A 17,327-nucleotide genomic window follows, 5' to 3' on the forward strand; every position below is an offset into this window, starting at 1 on the left:
TAGATTACCGACGCGTCGGTGAGAAGAAATCGAAACTGTTCGAGGCAACCATAATGTATGAAAATAAATAAGGCGTGCTTTTCTGGCGGATGCATTTTCATCTCATTCTGCGCAGCCCATATAAGTCGTAGACATATTTTATTAATAAGAATCAAAATATAACCCCTTCGTTCTTGTCTGGCATGCGCGACTAGACAACGACATGGATGAAACATGTGGATTTTCACATTTTAAAATGTGCGCTAAATTATCTCGAATGCGATTGGTTTAAAATCCAAGACGGCCTTCCATGGTCCGGACAGGCGATTAGTTCGTAAATACGCCTGCGCAGTAATACCTTATCGTTCTTACATCTTGGAGGCAACGCCTTTCGCCCTCTCTTCATCTTCCCTACATCCTTCTATATACGTTTGCTACTCTATGCTAAAAAGGGTCATTTCGTGTCTTGGTCAGGCACCTTGATCTCTCGTAAAATTAGGTTACTTTTTTTTAAACTTATATTTCAAAGATTCGAAAAGTTTTCATTATTTGACTTGGCAACTTGACTGCTGATATTGGTTCGGTTGACTTGTTGCAATAATCGGTCAACCATGACTAACATCTCAAAGCGTAGAAAATCATCTGCGAAGTTGAAGGTGAGCCATCTGTTAATTAATTGCTATGCATTATTCACGGTATAAGATGAGCAATTACGGGCATTCCAAGGACAATTTTTATCACCTCTCGCATCTTCTTCAAACGACATTCGTATCATTAATAAATTATTGATATTTACAGACTATGGGCGATCACGACGAGTTCCTTAGTCGAATAACGAAATCACTTTACTATTCGAAATTGCCAATGACCGACTGCCTCAGCCTCCCTGTGACAGGTGAGTTACACCAATTGTACCCATTCCAAAAAGCGGCACATTTTCGCCCATGACTAAGTTTCAGAAAATTTAGTACTGGAGCTATTTTCAAATTTATTACATGCGAGTTTTTGATGAATTATAGAATTAGCTGCCGAACTTTTCACGGAAGTGAAAAGTGGTCGGACACTGGAACGCCTCGACGTTGAGGAAGCAAGCCGCATATCTCGGAATGCTTGTGTCTCTCCTTGTTCTCTTGTCTTGGCACTGCTCTACTTGGAACGTCTCAAAGATTGCAATCCAGAGTACTTGCAACGTGTGGCCCCATCTGAATTATTCCTTGTTTCTCTGGTCAGTAAATATTATTCTATTAAAATTTTATAAAAATGATGTAATTATTGTACTGATACATAACGATGATAAAGTATATCATAGCCTGGTCCCAATTAAATAAATCTTTGCTGTGATAAATTCATACTGGTCTTTTATCTAGCTGTGCAAACAATCAAAATTGACAATTAATCACTTAACAGCATATGATAATGACTGCCCTACTTTCAGATGGTTGCCAGTAAATTTTTACACGATGACGGGGAAGAGGATGAAGTGTTCAACACAGAATGGGCAGAGTCAGCAGGCTTAACATTATCTGAAATAAATAGTTTGGAAAAGGATTTTCTTGTCTCAATTGTAAGTTCATCGTCGTTACAGTTCACAGCAATAATATCAATGAGAACCAAAATGAGTCCTTATATATTCTTTTTTCTTACTCCAACAGGATTGGACTATATTCGTTTGCAACAACGATTTCTGGGACCGTTTACAGAGATTAGAGAGAGACATAGCTTACAAAGAAGGTCAGAAGAGAGGTTGGTTCTCCTATACAGACCTTAATTTTCTCATGGACTCGACACAGCTGATGGCAGTGATTCAGACAGTGATGAGTGTGTCTTCCATCTGCCTTGCAACTTACGCTGCAGGGATAGCAACGCTTTTGGGATCAGCCTTAGTAGCGAGTCAGATACCAGGAACGTCTCTGACACCTAGACAACCGGTCGTTTCGTGTAAAAATACTTTAGAGACAAGCCAACTTCTCGTACCTGATCCTGGACCCATTCCAGACGACATATCGTCAGTCAATGTTCTCACAAGCGAATTTGTAATAGATTCTTTGAGCTGCAATCGGTCCTATTTAAATTTTGAGCAAACTGAAAATAGAAACAGAACGAGCAACGATATCGCAGGGTGGGAATGGTGGCTGAGCTCGCTCATGACTTGGCTCCCCGATTACTCAGGTTTAAAGTCAAAGTTAAGTCCAATCAGCGAGCAAAACATGGAAGAGCAGACCAGGAATTTCGTGACAAACACAAAATCAGTATTCGATATCGGCTCACATCCTCAAACCAATCGCCACCAAGTGACTGAAATTAACTGGAAGGAAACGTTGAGTCTAGATTTGGAATTTGAATTGCAAGATTGGAGACGTTACGCGGGATACATCGCTAAAGTAACACTCGGTCACAGACACTGATAAGGAGTATAATGACTGACGATTTGTCTACCCAGTCGAAACGGCGAAGATTTAGTCTATCGATATCTTTATTAATTAATATATAGTAGAAAATTTGTCAAATATATTTTTTGTACTAACTCCTTACCGTGTAAACCTTAGTATTTCACTGCTAATCATCAACAGAGTAATTTTATACAATAAAATTAACCATATCCACGCCGTTATCGAGGTGCTCGCAAAATTCACTTACCCTTCAATGACAAAATATACCCGTAACACTTTAAGATCCGCTAATTCGGTTTAATATCGTTTCACATCTCTATATACATACATACATTAAATACATACATATATGCATAGGTTGTAATAATTTAAAAAGAAAACCTGTGCTGTTTTTAAGTGGTTGATAGCGATACCAAAATTGTATATAATACAATTATTTCGAATTATCGTAATTTTTTCATAAATAATAATCTACACATACTTGAATCACCAGTTGATCGCTAAAATCGTTGCTTTCTTTCGTCACGCGATCTCTTTTTGTACAATAATCATATTACAAAGTAGTGCTGCGCTAATTTGAAAAAAGAGAAGAAAAAAAAAAATACCGAAAACCCGAGAATCGGGTTGAATCTTCTAAGCTATCGCCACTACCGGCTCTTTCCCGGCTATCGACGTTTTGGCCTCCTTATCTTTTCCTCCCTTGTGAAGTATGAGCAAAGGCGACATCCCCAGCAGGCAACCGATCGTCACTCCGAGAACACGACCCTGAAAAAGAGATCAAAATCAATTATTCAAAGGACTCGGACGACGTTTTGTTAATTCATTTTTTATTTCGGATCAATTCACCAAGTTTGCGGCTCTCCTCGACTTGGGCATGTCCATTTGAATTGGCGTCAATTTCGGCGCCTTGAAGCCGATCTTCTGGACGAGACGTTCGACGTAGAATGCCGAACCTATTCCAAGGATATCGGAAATTGTGTTTCCGAATGCCGCCGCTGCCATGGTCGAAAGTGATATAAAGGCTCCGAGACTCGTCTCAATTTGATCGCCCTGTAATTTCGATGTTGATTTACAGAATTCATTGGGAAATTACAATATACGTCAAAATACGCGTATTGATTGAATCTATACATACGGCTATGATCATGAAGAAGTTGTCGAGGAAACCAAATCCGATGAACGGAATAGCGTTCGTTATCGACACTGAAATTATTCACATTTTTAAACACCTACCAGCAATTGCTTTGTAGCTGGTCATCTCTTAAATCGTTCAAATAATACACCCAAAGTAGTGCTGGGCGATTAATCGGCAGTTTCGATTAATCGTTCTTTCGATTAATCGACCCTTTGAATCAACAGTTTTTTCCAATTAATCGATCAATCGACGGTTTCGATTCATATACCGATTGACCTGCCGAATTATTACGAGGCGATCGATCAATCGATTAATCGAGACCGTCGATTAATCGATTAATTGGGAAAAACAAATACCCGAAATCGTTGATTAATCGCATAGCACTAATACAACGTATTATAGATGATAGAAGCGAAGATCGGAGTAAACGAATCAATTGCTGTAATGATCGTAAAATTTATTCGCACGAATTAATAGAGTTTGTAAAACATTCGCAAGAAATGATTTGTTGAAAAGATTTATCCAGAGTTAAAATATTGATTCGTTTATCCCGATATTGCTTGTACATATGCACTTTGTATTTTATTATTTCAGCCAATTTTGTATAGTCAGTAAAATCGTTTTCGGGGATCAAGAAACGCAGAACCTTTAATGATTAGAAAGATTCTTGTCGCTGCGAAGAGTAATTTGAAAATTGTAGATCATGAGCGTTCGATTATTAATTAAGTAAATAGATAAATAAACGAACGAATTAATACAGTGGATTAGAAGATTAGATAGTCGTTCGAGACGCTTAAATTAAACAGTATATACCAAAATATCCAAAGCGCCTCGCTGTTTTGCAAGTTACATACCTCGAATCAAGTCCTTTCTGGTCGGTTGCGGTACTGTTTCAGCTGTAAAATAAGATTATTCAAATAAAAAATTTCCAATTTTTTAATCAATCTCTACAAGTCTCTACGCTAAATCACCCATGTGTTTAAAATATTTCTAATTACTTACTGCTTAATTCTCAGAGAAATTAGTATCATGCAAACATTTCCATGCAAGTTGCCGAGTGAGTTTTGCAAATTTTCAGATATACGGTAGCTCCGTGCTGTAGAGTTAAAGTTATTTTCACTAAGTATACATGTTTATATTATCTAACGAACAGTCGCAAGCAAAATCATAGCACGAGGGTAAGTGTACAACAAAGATAACCCTTGTAGAATTAGCTTCGACCTCAAACGCAAATAGCATTGTGGGTGGCCGTAAGATAATCAATTACCCACTTTCCGATAGTCGGAAAGTCAATTGTTCAATCAGTTTTTCAATGATACCGAAAGAGAGACCAACCATGCAAATTTTTAAAAACTATATAAAATCATAAATGCATAAATTTTTATTTTTATTATTCTCGTGACGTTGTATCCGAAATGTTTAGAAAGAGTAATTAAATACGGCAAATACAATTCGCATGCATTATTCACCATAGATTCATTCTTCTTTGCATACCCATAACAAACTTATTAAATAAATCCTTATTTCATGGTATTATTGAGTATTGTGAAAATGATTTATTGAACTCGGTATTTGTTGCGTAAATATTATTCTTGGATATGAAGATCAGAACAAAACGGTTTTCTGTGTTAACGTTTCAGCCCGGATGGGGGCGCTCCTCAGAACAAATATATTTAGGAACATCTTTCACGAACAGAAAATTATGTAATACAAGTTAGTTTTTACAAAATTAATATGTAAGAGGCTTATGTGATAAGCAAGGCTAATTAAGCTGATATAATTAAATGAGAATTACCTGATGATGACATGGAACTTGCAATTTCGAAGAAAAAACAACACGTGGAAGTAATAAACAAAGGGTAGAATTTATAAGCCTCTTACACATTAATTTTGTAATAACTAACTTGTATTACATAATTTTCTGTTCGTGAAAGATGTTCCTAAATATATTTGTTCTGAGGAGCGCCCCCATCCGGGCTGAAACGTTAACACAAAAAACTATTTTGTTCTGACCTTTATATCCAAGATTAATATTTACGCAACACTATTAAGTATTGTTAGTAGGTGATGAAAGGGCCAATTTTCGAAAACAATCTTTTCCCTGCTGGAAAAGAAACAAACGATAACGGTGATTGTTTAGATGCGTATAATAATAGAATACGAAGTGTCGCGTTAGTAGCGATAAATAAATGATAATATATTAACGTAATAAAATTGCATGCCAGGGTAAAATTTTCTTGAAAAAAAAAAATCATATTTGTCTTTCACAAAACAATAAAATAAAATAAGAAGAAATTACTCAATTATAATCATGCGATAGTTCGTATATTCGTTGCTTAATAATGGTTAGAAAACTTACAGGATATCGAAATTTTCCAGGGAAAGAGAAAGCCAGTAAGAGAAAAAAAAAATCATCACAAGTAATTATTACATATGATTTAAAGAATGACGAAATATCGAATTACTTACAGAGAATACAAATAATAATTGTATTGAAATAATTGCGAGAAACCCAGCTGAAATGATTCTATAAAAATTATTATAATTATTTTTTTTTTCAAGTAATATAAACATATACCAATTACGTTTTTATGTCTAATGCCACGTTTTAATATTCGTTTATTTCTATTTAGAAACGGCAGCTTTTATAAAAACAATTACTACTCTAATTTTTCTCTATAACAGAGACAATTCCCGATTAGTTCGCTATTTTACCTAACAGGCTAACAGTCACGAATGCGCATTATCAAATGACTATACATAATGCATGGTATCAAATATATACATATATATATATATATTTATAAAATTTTCACAGTCTACCCCATGCATTTCGTTTATTATATGCCCATAATATTCTTACGTAATGCTTTCATCTGAAGTTCCACTGTGCAGTAGAGCGTGATAAAAAATAAATCAGTAATAAGTAATACGTTAAAATAAAACGTAATTTAAATTATTCTCAAACTGACCGAATAAAAATGATCGATCTGCGCCGAATTGAAAGACGGTTGATTACAATTTAAAAAAGAATTTCCTACTTTCTCAGATTTTTTTTATAGATTCGACGCAAGTTAATTCCTTACTATATTATCTACGCGCATTTAATTGAACAAATACTCTACATTCTAGCTGCTATAACAGACATTCAGAGAATTATTAAAAATTAGCCAATGTTTGAATATGATAGGCGACTATTAATGAATGACTGAATGAACAGAAAAAAATAACATACAAGCAACTAAACAAAGTGTTGACAGAACAACATTAAACTTCATGATCTTCTTTTCACCGTAACCCAATTTTCATTTCCATTCACAGCATTAAATCCCGATCTCCTTGTCATGCTGTTAATTCTGTTAATCTTGTGTTAAGCTGCGGAATCGATTAATTAAACGGGTATAACAAGCAACGCGATATAATTCAATCACCTCAACAAGAAGCTGTACTGTATAACGCATACAAGATGAAAATCGCGCGATACGTGTAATTGTAAAATTTTTTTTTGCCAATAATCCCTCATTTATTTCACTCTAGTGAAAATTTTTTCAATTTTAAAAAATTCCCCAAATATCCAAATTTACGACCGTTAAAATATGATTTCCGATATAAATATAGGAACATAAATTGAAAAAAAAAAAGAAATTTTCACCATCGAGCAAAATAATTATCAGCTGCCGAAATGTGGAAGCGGGGAAATTGGATTTATGGATCGAAGAACACGAACTGGCAGACAAGCGGAAAAAAAAAAACAAGCAACCTTTGCTGGGCTCTGTAAAATTCAGTATGTTATATAACATGTATATATCTGGTTTCCGTATCTGAAGTCATGCGCGTACCATACTTTCGCAGTAACCAATCCTCTGGCACAGCGCAGTAAGTTCCTGTGGGATCGACGTCTCCCAGGCTGGGTACTCGGCTGGGTCGTCCAAATTTGCTCCTCCAACGAAACGCCGCCAGTTGACCTGTGCCGTGCGACAAAAAGAGCAATAAAAATGCTCGACATTGAAACGATCGTATATAACAAACATGCAATATGACGATAATAATTAATATACAGGCATATGACGTAAAACGAACGTATAATGATGACGATTTTTCGTGTTATTGTATTTGTAGAATACGTTAAATACACAGCTATAATAAACCTGAATCTGCAAGTCTGATTATCGCTCATGTCCACATATTCCATTTCCGTCTTGTTTAATCCATATGTGTACATATAGATATTGCATAATGGCACCGATTTAACAGGATATATAAGACTTGGATGAACGTTCCTGGTATTGACCCAAAGGCTCCGCAAAATGGGCTTGAATATTCATGAAATTCATGGCCTACCAAGTATCCATGTACGTTGTTAAACGACATTTCAATTCACGCGTTTTTTTCACATCATTATTACCTAATGTTATTGATAATTGACGAATTTTCCAAGCTTGAAAACGTGCGCTAATTTTAATTAATCTTCGTGATAAAACAAAAAAAAAAAATTTTTAAATAAAAAATTGTTCAGGAAAATCAAATCTAAGAACGTCGGCAGAATTAGTACAAAATTTACGGTAGTGATCCTAATCTGGTAAAAATATCTCTCTAAATATATCACTCGTAACTCAAACATTGCCGTAGAGAGTTTCTAGACTACTTTCGCGCTCAGAGAACAAATAAATCCTGCAAGCTGCAGCGTGTATTGTGAAATATTTCACGGATATCGAATCACTTTGAAGTTAGTGACGTTATTGTAAACGGTGCGTTTTGAGGAAAACCGTTATTTCGGGAATTTTTAACTGTCTGAAATTCAGTAATTCGTATAATAAAGCAAGTCACGCTCATATTTTTTAAATTCCGTTCCTTCGGTCATTATAAAATTGGAAAACAACGATTTTTTTTGTCCGATAATAACGTTACTAACTTCAACCTCGTGATATCCAGGCATTTGATCTTATAAAGAATAAGAGAAGAAAAAAAACACAAAATGGCATCGGAATATCATGTTGAAGTTAGTAACGTTATCTTAACGATCCATGCTGAGGAAAAATCGTTATTTCGCGATTTTGGAACTGTTACCGTAACAAAACAAAAGATACTCAAATTTTACAATCTTAGTTCCTTCAAAATCATTATAAAAATAAGAATATAGTGATTTTTCCCCCAACGTTTCGTTACGTCAGTAACTTCAGCGTCGTGTTGAGATAAGAATCTTTAAATATTTACACTGTATTATACGTGCACACGGTTGAAATTTCAGGGGTTTGAAGTTAGTAACGTTATCGTAACGAAGCAGTGAGGAAAAAAATCACTATTTTCTTAATTTTACAATGATTTTTAAGGAACTAAGATTTCGTAATATGACTATTTTGCGTTGCATCACGTTTCACTGAATTTCCAACAATTCTAAAATGACGGAATAACGGTTTTTCCTCAGTACGAATCGGCACGTTAACGTGACTAACTTCAATGCGATGAAACCTCATATTTTTTTCTCCCACTCGATCTAATAATGTTAAAATTTTGATACGTAAAAGCATATTATCCAAAACATGATTTCACAAACGATTATAGGAAAAATAATATATTTACAGAGGATCTGATAATCGTCTAAATTATCCGTGTTACAGCAATCTTACTTCTTCTTCTTCGGAAGCTAATAAATTCTCTCGTATAAGGTATTAGATAGGTATAAACAGATAAATGTATACTACATTCACGTGTTACGATTACGTTATTCCAGGGGATTCTGCCGGGGAGCGAGTTGCAGCTTTACGATCGTCCCAAGTCCTACGTGCCCAACGTCACGTTGCTTTAGGTTAGAAAGGGCTTTTTAAATACCGCGAATGGTTTCATGGCCGCAGTAAAACCGTTGCGCCATTGAACCCTTCGGAGTACAGTTCAGGTAAATTGGGGTTTTACTTTAAGGCTACGCAGTTACGCTGCAACAAGCGTGCAGATGTACGGAGAGATACCTTCGAGTGTGTCTGTCCTTGTACGAAATTCACACGTTCGTAAAATATACACAAGATTTCTCGACGAAACGAAACGACACGACCTACCGCATTGTCATCATCGCGTCGCGCAGGTATTGCATCATCTTATTTGTGAAGACAACGTCTGGACCAACGGTTTCTTTATTATAGAAACAAGTGCAATGTCTCTTGACACACAACGTCAGAGAATTAACTTGCAATACTACTATACACCGGAAATCCTCTTACAGCTATAAATATTCGAATGATCGTATAATTACACGCGGTAACGATTGTTCGAGTAATATTCATCATCTCTTCGTCAAATTAACGTTATCTTAAGATAATTTTCTCGGCTAAGAAAAATATTCTCAACCATGAATGAAAGTATAAATGCATTGATTGAAGTAAATTCGCAATTTACGCGTAGATGGATCATTGAACGAAATTTGACATGAAACCGTGTTTTCCATTAAATCTTGTGGCGAATGGATTTTATAGTTGTAATAAAAGCTGAGAAGCCGATATAATCCGACTGTTAATCAAAAACGTATACACGCAATCTTAGCTTTGAATCAACGTACACGCGTATCGATTCAGTTCTTAAGAACCTCGATGAATAGGCATTATTTATTATATGTCACATCGGTAACTCGACTTTATCGCTAATTCTGAGAGGATTTCCATTATCCAATATCAATAAAGGTTCGCACCTGATTCAGACGGAAGTTCATTATCGAAACAGGCATCGACCGATCTATAATCATCAGTCCGACGAACGTAGTCAAAACGCTATGAACGACTAGTCACGTGTATGACACGTATGTATAATATGTGTACGTAAATCAGCCAGCATGGCAAGGAAAGCTATTAATTATAGAAACTGTGACGAAAAGAATGCCAAGGACAAATATTTAACACATCACGGTCACGGTATTGGACTGAGGTTACTGTCACAGTGCCAAGTATAATTATTATATATACGAGTAACGCATAATACGATGGACGCGTGAATTATTTCATTTGTACGCTTTGTATTAACCAATTTTTTCCCCAGTACAGCCTTTAATCCGATTACGCAGGGGAGTGTGTTTCAACCCGTACAAGCCAGCCAGCTCATAATTACCCGCGATTTCGGTTCATAAAAGATAATTAATACGTGTAACGTGTAATTAAATTAAACACGCTGCATCGTGTATAACAAATTTTTAAACTACAATTCTACCAATTTGTGTTGTACAAACAGTTACAAGTCTAACGAAGGCGGCAGGTGTGTTTATGATGTCATAAATGCGATAAACGTTAAGTGAACTGACTAACTCTCAAGTATGACAAGCTAACTACACCTCCTTAGGTAAATGGTTAACTTGACACACATTTTTTCCCTTCAAAGAGAAATAAAATTAAATATTATCAAGTTTAATTCAATAATTTTGATCTTTTGCACATTCCGAGAAACTAACAGCGATTTACCGCCAATCAATGACGACATCGACTGTCTATAGATGTTTGGTTTACTTTCACCCTCCGCAAGGGTTCTTGGGTATACTTTGAAATTCTCTATGTCAGACTGCAAACATTTGGCTCGACTTTGGATACACTCAAATAATTAGCGGCAACTCCAATCTTTCTAGACGCCAGTTTATTTTCATTACGATGTCACTTTCCGTGACGTATGTTGTGACTAAATTGAAGATAGACAAACTGTACAGTAAAATTACGAAAGTCCGGGCGGTATTGGCGTCAATGACGCGTCAGTGAGGTCATATCCACCTGGCTACCCATCCGGGAATTACACCTCGCTTCGGACCTGACATGACTTTTCTATATGCCTGAGTACACACGCACGCACGTGTTAAAGCCGCGCGTAACGTAGCAACGGTGATTTTTCGACACGTGAGAAAATTAGGAATATCCATAATACTGATCTACTATTACGTATCTTTGTTGTGAATTTTTTTTTACATCTGCGGAGTCATTAACAATACCAAATTACTCAGGGTATCAATTTATAGGATTTAGAACAACAATACAGACATATTATCGTAAATCAGTAAACACGGAACGGGTAAATCGCTTCGACATTAGAAAGAAAGAAAGAAAGAAGGAAAATGAAAGAAACGCATGTTTTATGTATAACGAGGTCGCCTCTCTTTCTCCCCGATTCGTCTTGGCAAGCTACGCACTACAATTATCACAGGGGGCAAATACATCCAGTGACATCGTCGAATCGGTATCATTCGTACCTTCATACTCTGCTTTTACTTTTTGAGACTGAGTTTCCTGCAGTGCCGATATGAGCACGTCCCTCTCCTCGGGTGTCAGGCGTACAGCGAGATCCCTCGCCTGTTGCTTAGATAAAATCGGCGGGGTCTCGGGGGTCTCGACGTTCCGTGGAGCACCAGCAGTAGCAGTACTTGCGGTAGCTGTAGTAGCCGAGGGGGAAACCCCCGTTGTCATAGATGCCCGCAATCGGAGGTCCGTTGACCCCCGTGACGTCGGTAACATGCGCTTATTCGGAGTCCTGCAGCACGACGACGAGCTGCTCGAGGATTTTTTAGACATTAAATATAATTCACTGCCACAGCACATGGTATGGGAATAATTGTCATATATCGACAGTTTTCTCAACGTTGATGCACCGATTCCGGGCCCAAACTTCGCCAAACACTGCAATGACGTCACAGGTCCACTCATTCTCGTTTCGAAACTTTTTACTCTACCCTTTTGATTTTACAACCAATAATACATTCATTCGCTTTTCAATACTATCTATGCGGCACCTATTTATATCTATGGCACTCTTTATCGACTGAACATTTACGTTGCACGCTCGAACACAACTCACCGACTCTGCGAATCTGGGCTCACTGACTGACTGACTGACTGACCGGAGTCTAGATCCCCTGCGGTGACCTACGCTCTCTACCGGCATCAGCCGCTCGCGTCGATGCGACGACTCCTCCCCCTCCCCCTCCCCCCACCCCTGCCCTACCCATTCTGATTCGTCGGTTGATGTATACATATTCAAATTTCCTGGATGTATGTCCACGGAGTTGATCCAATTCCCTGTTCTGCGATCCCTTCATTTCTCGGATGAGTACGTGGGATTTTCGATTCTTCCTTATGTATTATTAGTATATTATAAATTTCTGTCTTCGGTGTTTTCCCTATTCTTCGTAGTTTAATGCCTTAAGGCGGGATCCAAGTAAACCAAAATGAATTGAATAGAATTGAGTACGTCCAAAAACGCAGTTAATTAGAATTAATGCAAATTGAAATGTTTTATGGGCTAATTCTTTTGAATTTGTTATAATTCATGTTAATTCCTATTTTACCGTGTGCAATTCGATTTAGTTTACTGGGATAACACAACTCCGGCTATGCTTCCATATTTGCCGTATTTGACGAAATGGCAATAAAAAAATTAACGTGTATGAAATATCCAATCTGCAATGATATCGTTCAAACGAATTTTAATTACAACTGCGATAACTGATACAACGAATTAAAACCTTTTTAATTAATTCTCAGTCACGAATGATTCACGCAAAAGCAAATCGCGCAATGATAAAATTTCATTCATGATTCCGTTAAAGATATGAATTGTAAAAGGGAGTAATAAAATTTAGAGTACGCAATATAAGTACAACACTGATCAGTAATCTCTGCACAGAAAATACACAATGAGATGACTAATTTCATGATGAGTCTCATTTGTTTTTCAATTTAATTTACAGCGCCCTCAGAGCGAGCAATTCGTGACGGATTTTTTTTGAACTAAACATCGACACCAGTGACCCCTACTGCAAAACTAGTGGATATGCGAATTCGAGAAGATATTTAAGTTAGGTTTGTTTACGACCGTCGAAGAGTTTCTTTTCGAAAAGATTATTTTCAAGAAGTATATACGGGTATGGATTTTAGTCAACTGTTCTGATCCATAGTTTTCTACAGTTTGGCTAACTACTCTGTCGATATTTGATACGAATTTTTATAATAAGTTTACTTTACATAAACTCAACTGCCGCACCGTATTTCTGTTCGATATTCACATTTCACGTTTTTGCGAATTATTTTCCGTTAAGTTCTCCACAAATAATAAAAGCGATCAATTTATAGTCATCCATCCATCCATTTATCCAGCGGTATTAGGCAGATAGAAAAATCCGTTTATGTTCATCAAATGTCAATTTCTGTTTCCAGGATAAAGAAGATCGTTAATAATGGCAAGCACGTCGAGCGATCAGTCGTCCACGGCACAGAAAACATGGGAAATGACAAATAACGTTGAGACCATAAGCACAGCAGATGAAATCTATCGATACGATCGTCAGGAGCAGCTTGATATACTCGCTGCGAAACCATGGGAAAAAGAGTATGAACTATGCCTGCTCAGTTATTTCAATATCCGAGAGAAAATCCACTCATCAATCTATACTGAACACGTCTGCAATTTTTTTTTCGTGTTTTTACCATATCCGTCTCTAATTTAGTAATAACTATCAAGTAACTGATCTATTATTGACTAAAATTTGATCTTTTCAGTCCTCACTTCTTCAAAGACATCAAAATATCGGCGCTAGCTTTGCTGAAGATGGTTATGCATGCCCGATCCGGCGGAACTCTTGAGGTCATGGGATTACTCTTGGGAAAAGTAACGGCGAATACTATGCTCGTCATGGATTCGTTCGCTCTTCCCGTTGAGGGTACTGAAACTCGAGTCAATGCCCAGGCCCAAGCATACGAATATATGACCGCTTACATCGAGGCTGCTAAACAGGTAACGGTGAATCAATATTTTTGGGTTGTAAAATGTGCCAAGACTTTCACCTCCATTGGCTGAATCAATACTGATACATTCTACAACTGTATTACAGAGTAGACAAAAAAATGGGACTGACGACATTTTTTCAGGTTGCCCGTCACGAAAATGCCATCGGTTGGTATCACAGTCACCCGGGTTACGGATGCTGGTTATCAGGAATTGACGTCTCCACTCAGATGTTGAATCAAAATTTTCAAGAACCATTCGTAGCGATTGTAATTGACCCTGTTAGAACTATTTCAGCTGGAAAAGTATGCCTTGGAGCTTTCAGAACATATCCCAAGGTTAATATAATAAATGATTTGAACACAATTACTAGGAAATTATACCTGAATTTGTTTGATTTAATCATTTTCGTGCCGTTTAATTCCCACAGGGTTATAAACCACCCAACGACGAGCCATCAGAGTACCAAACAATACCGTTGAATAAAATCGAAGACTTTGGAGTACACTGCAAGCAGTACTATTCCTTGGAAGTAACGTATTTCAAATCCTCCCTTGATCGTCGACTGCTTGATTCTCTCTGGAATAAGTACTGGGTTAACACGTTGAGCTCGTCCAGTTTGTTGACGAATGCCGACTACACGACTGGACAGATATTTGATCTTTCCGACAAACTGGAACAGTCTGAAGCAGCACTTGGTCGAGGAAACATGCTCGCCGGATCTAATGATCCTTACGACCGTCGGAGCGAGGACAAACTCGTCAAAACGACAAGAGATAGCTGTAAAACTACAATTGAAGTTATACATGGTCTTATGGCTCAAGTTATCAAAGATAGACTTTTCAATCAATTTGGAACCGGCAAAAAAGACTCTTAAGCTTATTTTCTCTTACAGTGCAGTTTTTCTATTGTATACCTATTATTAAAAAGATAAATAAATAATAATATTGTGATTTGCAACAAATTTACTATGTTCAATACGAAAATCATTCCAATCATAATGAGAATATTACAAATCAGAGGTGATAATGTAACTGGTTACCAAATCGTAACTACTTCTGTCCCTATACATTATTTTATTTAAAAATGCAAAGTTTACTAGATGTCAAAATTTTTATAAGAATCTGTTATGACTTTGTAGTATCCTACTCCACATATATTCCAATGAATTATGACTTGTACAGTTGAAGCTGCTGAGTTGCAGTAGTATATTCATGAATTCACACACAGGCACAAACTTCCCAATAAATTCATTTTGTCTTTCAGCGCAGTGCTTTTAAACAGTAATTACAGTAACAAGTCAAAGTTTTATGTAATACAAAGTAACAGTATTCAATTATTGTGGAATAAAAATACGTTTTATTTTCACACCTTGACTCACTAAAAAGTATATACAGCATCTTTATCATTATCCATTATCATTGTAACCGATAAATATACACACATTTACACATAGGTATGTATATACATATATTTATAAATGCGTATATATTTATATAAAACTCAAATAATTATGAGAACAAGTAGGCAGGGTTCATCCCTATTGGAGGGCTGAAACTTCTTTGTCAACATAATCATGCATACACTCAGTTACACGTATCCTGCAGATTAACTGCAATCACCCGTTACGAACACAATTCACAAGGGACGGACCTAATATACGAAAAATCCTAACTACCGATAAAATCGGTGCAATAGTGCATGTCCACAATCCTTTGTAACCAAGCAGTAACTTAAAGTTACAAGATTAATATGTTTTTTTTTTGTAAATTTATATTTACAATACTTTAAGTACAACCTTGCCATTAATATTTAATTGCCAATTTCCAGCCACATATATGATTTCTTTCAACTACAGCTCAACTGACATCATAATTACCTCTCTCTGCCTTTCGATAAACAACACTTAAGCAAATATTGAAGCAAAATCTTTTTTTTGTTTTTTTGAATTTGCAAAAGTGCCTAACGCAACGATGTAAGCATACAACAGCGATAAAATAAATATTATACGTATTCATACATTATATTAAACGCGTGAATTAGCGATTCATTGGTGCAGCTAAATGAATATATAATAACAAATATTAAAAATTATAGTCCAAATACAGTAATAGTGGAGACGAGGTATGATAGAATTTAAATGTAGCAGAATCCAGAGAGAGGAAAAACTTGGGATTGTCAGGGGGATTCGGTACAATACAATGCTGTAATTTATAAAGGGAATCCTCGGTCTTCAAGACCTTAATAGTTCCCGCATTTGTTACGTACATACGTATAATTTGGGATGTAAAATTATGACATGAGTAGCAAATGTTTTAATATTCAGTCCTCAGCCCTCCAATGATAATAATTAATCAAGGATTCTACGTCTAACAAGGATTCTAGCAACTCATTCCTATTAGTAGGGTGAATCGCATTAAATCATTTTATCCAACATAACTTGATAGATAGTTATAATTGTACATAAAACGATTGTAGCAATGTTATTTACGATAATTAACAAAATTATCATACACGTAGTACTACAAATATCCCTCCCCCCTGGCCCCCTGCCAAAAATTAAAAATAAACAAAAAAAAAAAAAAAAAAAAAAACAATGTTCATGAGCCCCAATTATTTATTGTATATAATATAGTCACGTTTGGCATGACAATTTCTATCTAATATGTACAAAGTAATTGAGTTCATTTTCAATCAAAACGAAGAAGGGAAAACCGAGTCAAGTATCAAATCAACAGAGCGGGGCAATATATTGTGGATGGTTGTGAGAGTAGTAAAAGATATTATAAAAACAAGCACCCTTCACCCGCACTTTCCAATCGACTCGTCTTCGCAGATAATAATATTTTTTTCTCTTCTTCTCTAAATGTTTCACCATTTTGATTCCCTTACTTGATGTGGCAACTTAAAGCGAATTGTATCGACGATTCCTCTGCGAGTTTAATCGTCACCGAAGTTTATAGTTAAACTACTATAATTTGCAGTGATTTAACTGTGTGCACCTGTACGTGTTATCATTAATCATGGCGACAATACACTTAATTTCAATGGTCAAATCGTATATGAAAGTAATCGATGTCCAAATA

General features: G+C 36.3%; 3 protein-coding genes across 6 annotated transcripts; 2 read left to right on the forward strand and 1 right to left on the reverse strand.

The window, feature by feature from the left end:
- Positions 1 to 405: 405 nt before the first annotated feature.
- LOC124219970 (protein CNPPD1) lies at positions 406 to 2,590 on the forward strand. Its single transcript, XM_046628260.2, has 5 exons — positions 406 to 635; positions 778 to 874; positions 999 to 1,204; positions 1,415 to 1,543; positions 1,632 to 2,590. The coding sequence occupies exons 1-5, from the start codon at positions 591 to 593 to the stop codon at positions 2,382 to 2,384; spliced, it is 1,230 nt and encodes a 409-aa protein (XP_046484216.1). The 5' UTR covers positions 406 to 590; the 3' UTR covers positions 2,385 to 2,590.
- A 53-nt stretch (positions 2,591 to 2,643) lies between these two features.
- On the reverse strand, positions 2,644 to 12,441 carry LOC124219971 (transmembrane protein 65). Of its 3 annotated transcripts, none has more exons than XM_046628263.2 (7): positions 12,316 to 12,441; positions 11,714 to 12,009; positions 7,344 to 7,469; positions 4,359 to 4,400; positions 3,505 to 3,572; positions 3,216 to 3,419; positions 2,644 to 3,134 (listed from the first exon to the last, which is right to left on the reverse strand). In XM_046628263.2, exons 2-7 carry the CDS (start codon positions 11,973 to 11,975, stop codon positions 3,003 to 3,005), a joined length of 834 nt encoding a protein of 277 aa, XP_046484219.1. In that variant the 5' UTR covers positions 11,976 to 12,009; positions 12,316 to 12,441; the 3' UTR covers positions 2,644 to 3,002. The 3 variants fall into 3 exon arrangements, with proteins under 3 accessions (XP_046484219.1, XP_046484218.1, XP_046484217.1); XM_046628262.2 differs by having other exon boundaries at positions 4,359 to 4,391; positions 11,714 to 12,137; positions 12,316 to 12,418; XM_046628261.2 differs by having other exon boundaries at positions 11,714 to 12,137; positions 12,316 to 12,417.
- Positions 12,442 to 13,249: 808 nt separating this feature from the next.
- Positions 13,250 to 16,199, forward strand: CSN5 (COP9 signalosome subunit 5). 2 transcript variants are annotated; one of them, XM_046628264.2, is made up of 5 exons: positions 13,250 to 13,381; positions 13,674 to 13,845; positions 14,016 to 14,250; positions 14,385 to 14,579; positions 14,672 to 16,199. In XM_046628264.2, the coding sequence occupies exons 2-5, from the start codon at positions 13,694 to 13,696 to the stop codon at positions 15,116 to 15,118; spliced, it is 1,029 nt and encodes a 342-aa protein (XP_046484220.1). In that variant the 5' UTR covers positions 13,250 to 13,381; positions 13,674 to 13,693; the 3' UTR covers positions 15,119 to 16,199. The 2 variants fall into 2 exon arrangements, with proteins under 2 accessions (XP_046484220.1, XP_046484221.1); XM_046628265.2 differs by having other exon boundaries at positions 13,282 to 13,319.
- Positions 16,200 to 17,327: the final 1,128 nt, after the last annotated feature.

The sequence above is a fragment of the Neodiprion pinetum genome, chromosome 5 (assembly GCF_021155775.2).
Source record: "Neodiprion pinetum isolate iyNeoPine1 chromosome 5, iyNeoPine1.2, whole genome shotgun sequence".
Taxonomy (NCBI): Eukaryota; Metazoa; Arthropoda; class Insecta; order Hymenoptera; family Diprionidae; genus Neodiprion; species Neodiprion pinetum.

What these genes read in the sequence shown, in the direction of transcription:
- LOC124219970 (XM_046628260.2), top strand. Translation starts at nt 591, where the DNA reads ATGACTAACATCTCAAAGCGTAGAAAATCATCTGCGAAGTTGAAG. An exon ending in AATTATTCCTTGTTTCTCTG is followed by an intron (nt 1,205 to 1,414) that starts GTCAGTAAATAT and finishes CCCTACTTTCAG; the next exon opens with ATGGTTGCCAGTAAATTTTT. An exon ending in AGGATTTTCTTGTCTCAATT is followed by an intron (nt 1,544 to 1,631) that starts GTAAGTTCATCG and finishes TTACTCCAACAG; the next exon opens with GATTGGACTATATTCGTTTG.
- LOC124219971 (XM_046628261.2), bottom strand. Translation starts at nt 12,402, where the DNA reads ATGCCGGTAGAGAGCGTAGGTCACCGCAGGGGATCTAGACTCCGGTCA. An exon ending in AGCCCAGATTCGCAGAGTCG is followed by an intron (nt 12,138 to 12,315) that starts GTGAGTTGTGTT and finishes ACGTCATTGCAG; the next exon opens with TGTTTGGCGAAGTTTGGGCC. An exon ending in CGAGGAGAGCCGCAAACTTG is followed by an intron (nt 3,135 to 3,215) that starts GTGAATTGATCC and finishes TCTCTTTTTCAG; the next exon opens with GGTCGTGTTCTCGGAGTGAC.
- CSN5 (XM_046628264.2), top strand. Translation starts at nt 13,694, where the DNA reads ATGGCAAGCACGTCGAGCGATCAGTCGTCCACGGCACAGAAAACATGG. An exon ending in GCGAAACCATGGGAAAAAGA is followed by an intron (nt 13,846 to 14,015) that starts GTATGAACTATG and finishes TGATCTTTTCAG; the next exon opens with TCCTCACTTCTTCAAAGACA. An exon ending in ACATCGAGGCTGCTAAACAG is followed by an intron (nt 14,251 to 14,384) that starts GTAACGGTGAAT and finishes ACATTTTTTCAG; the next exon opens with GTTGCCCGTCACGAAAATGC.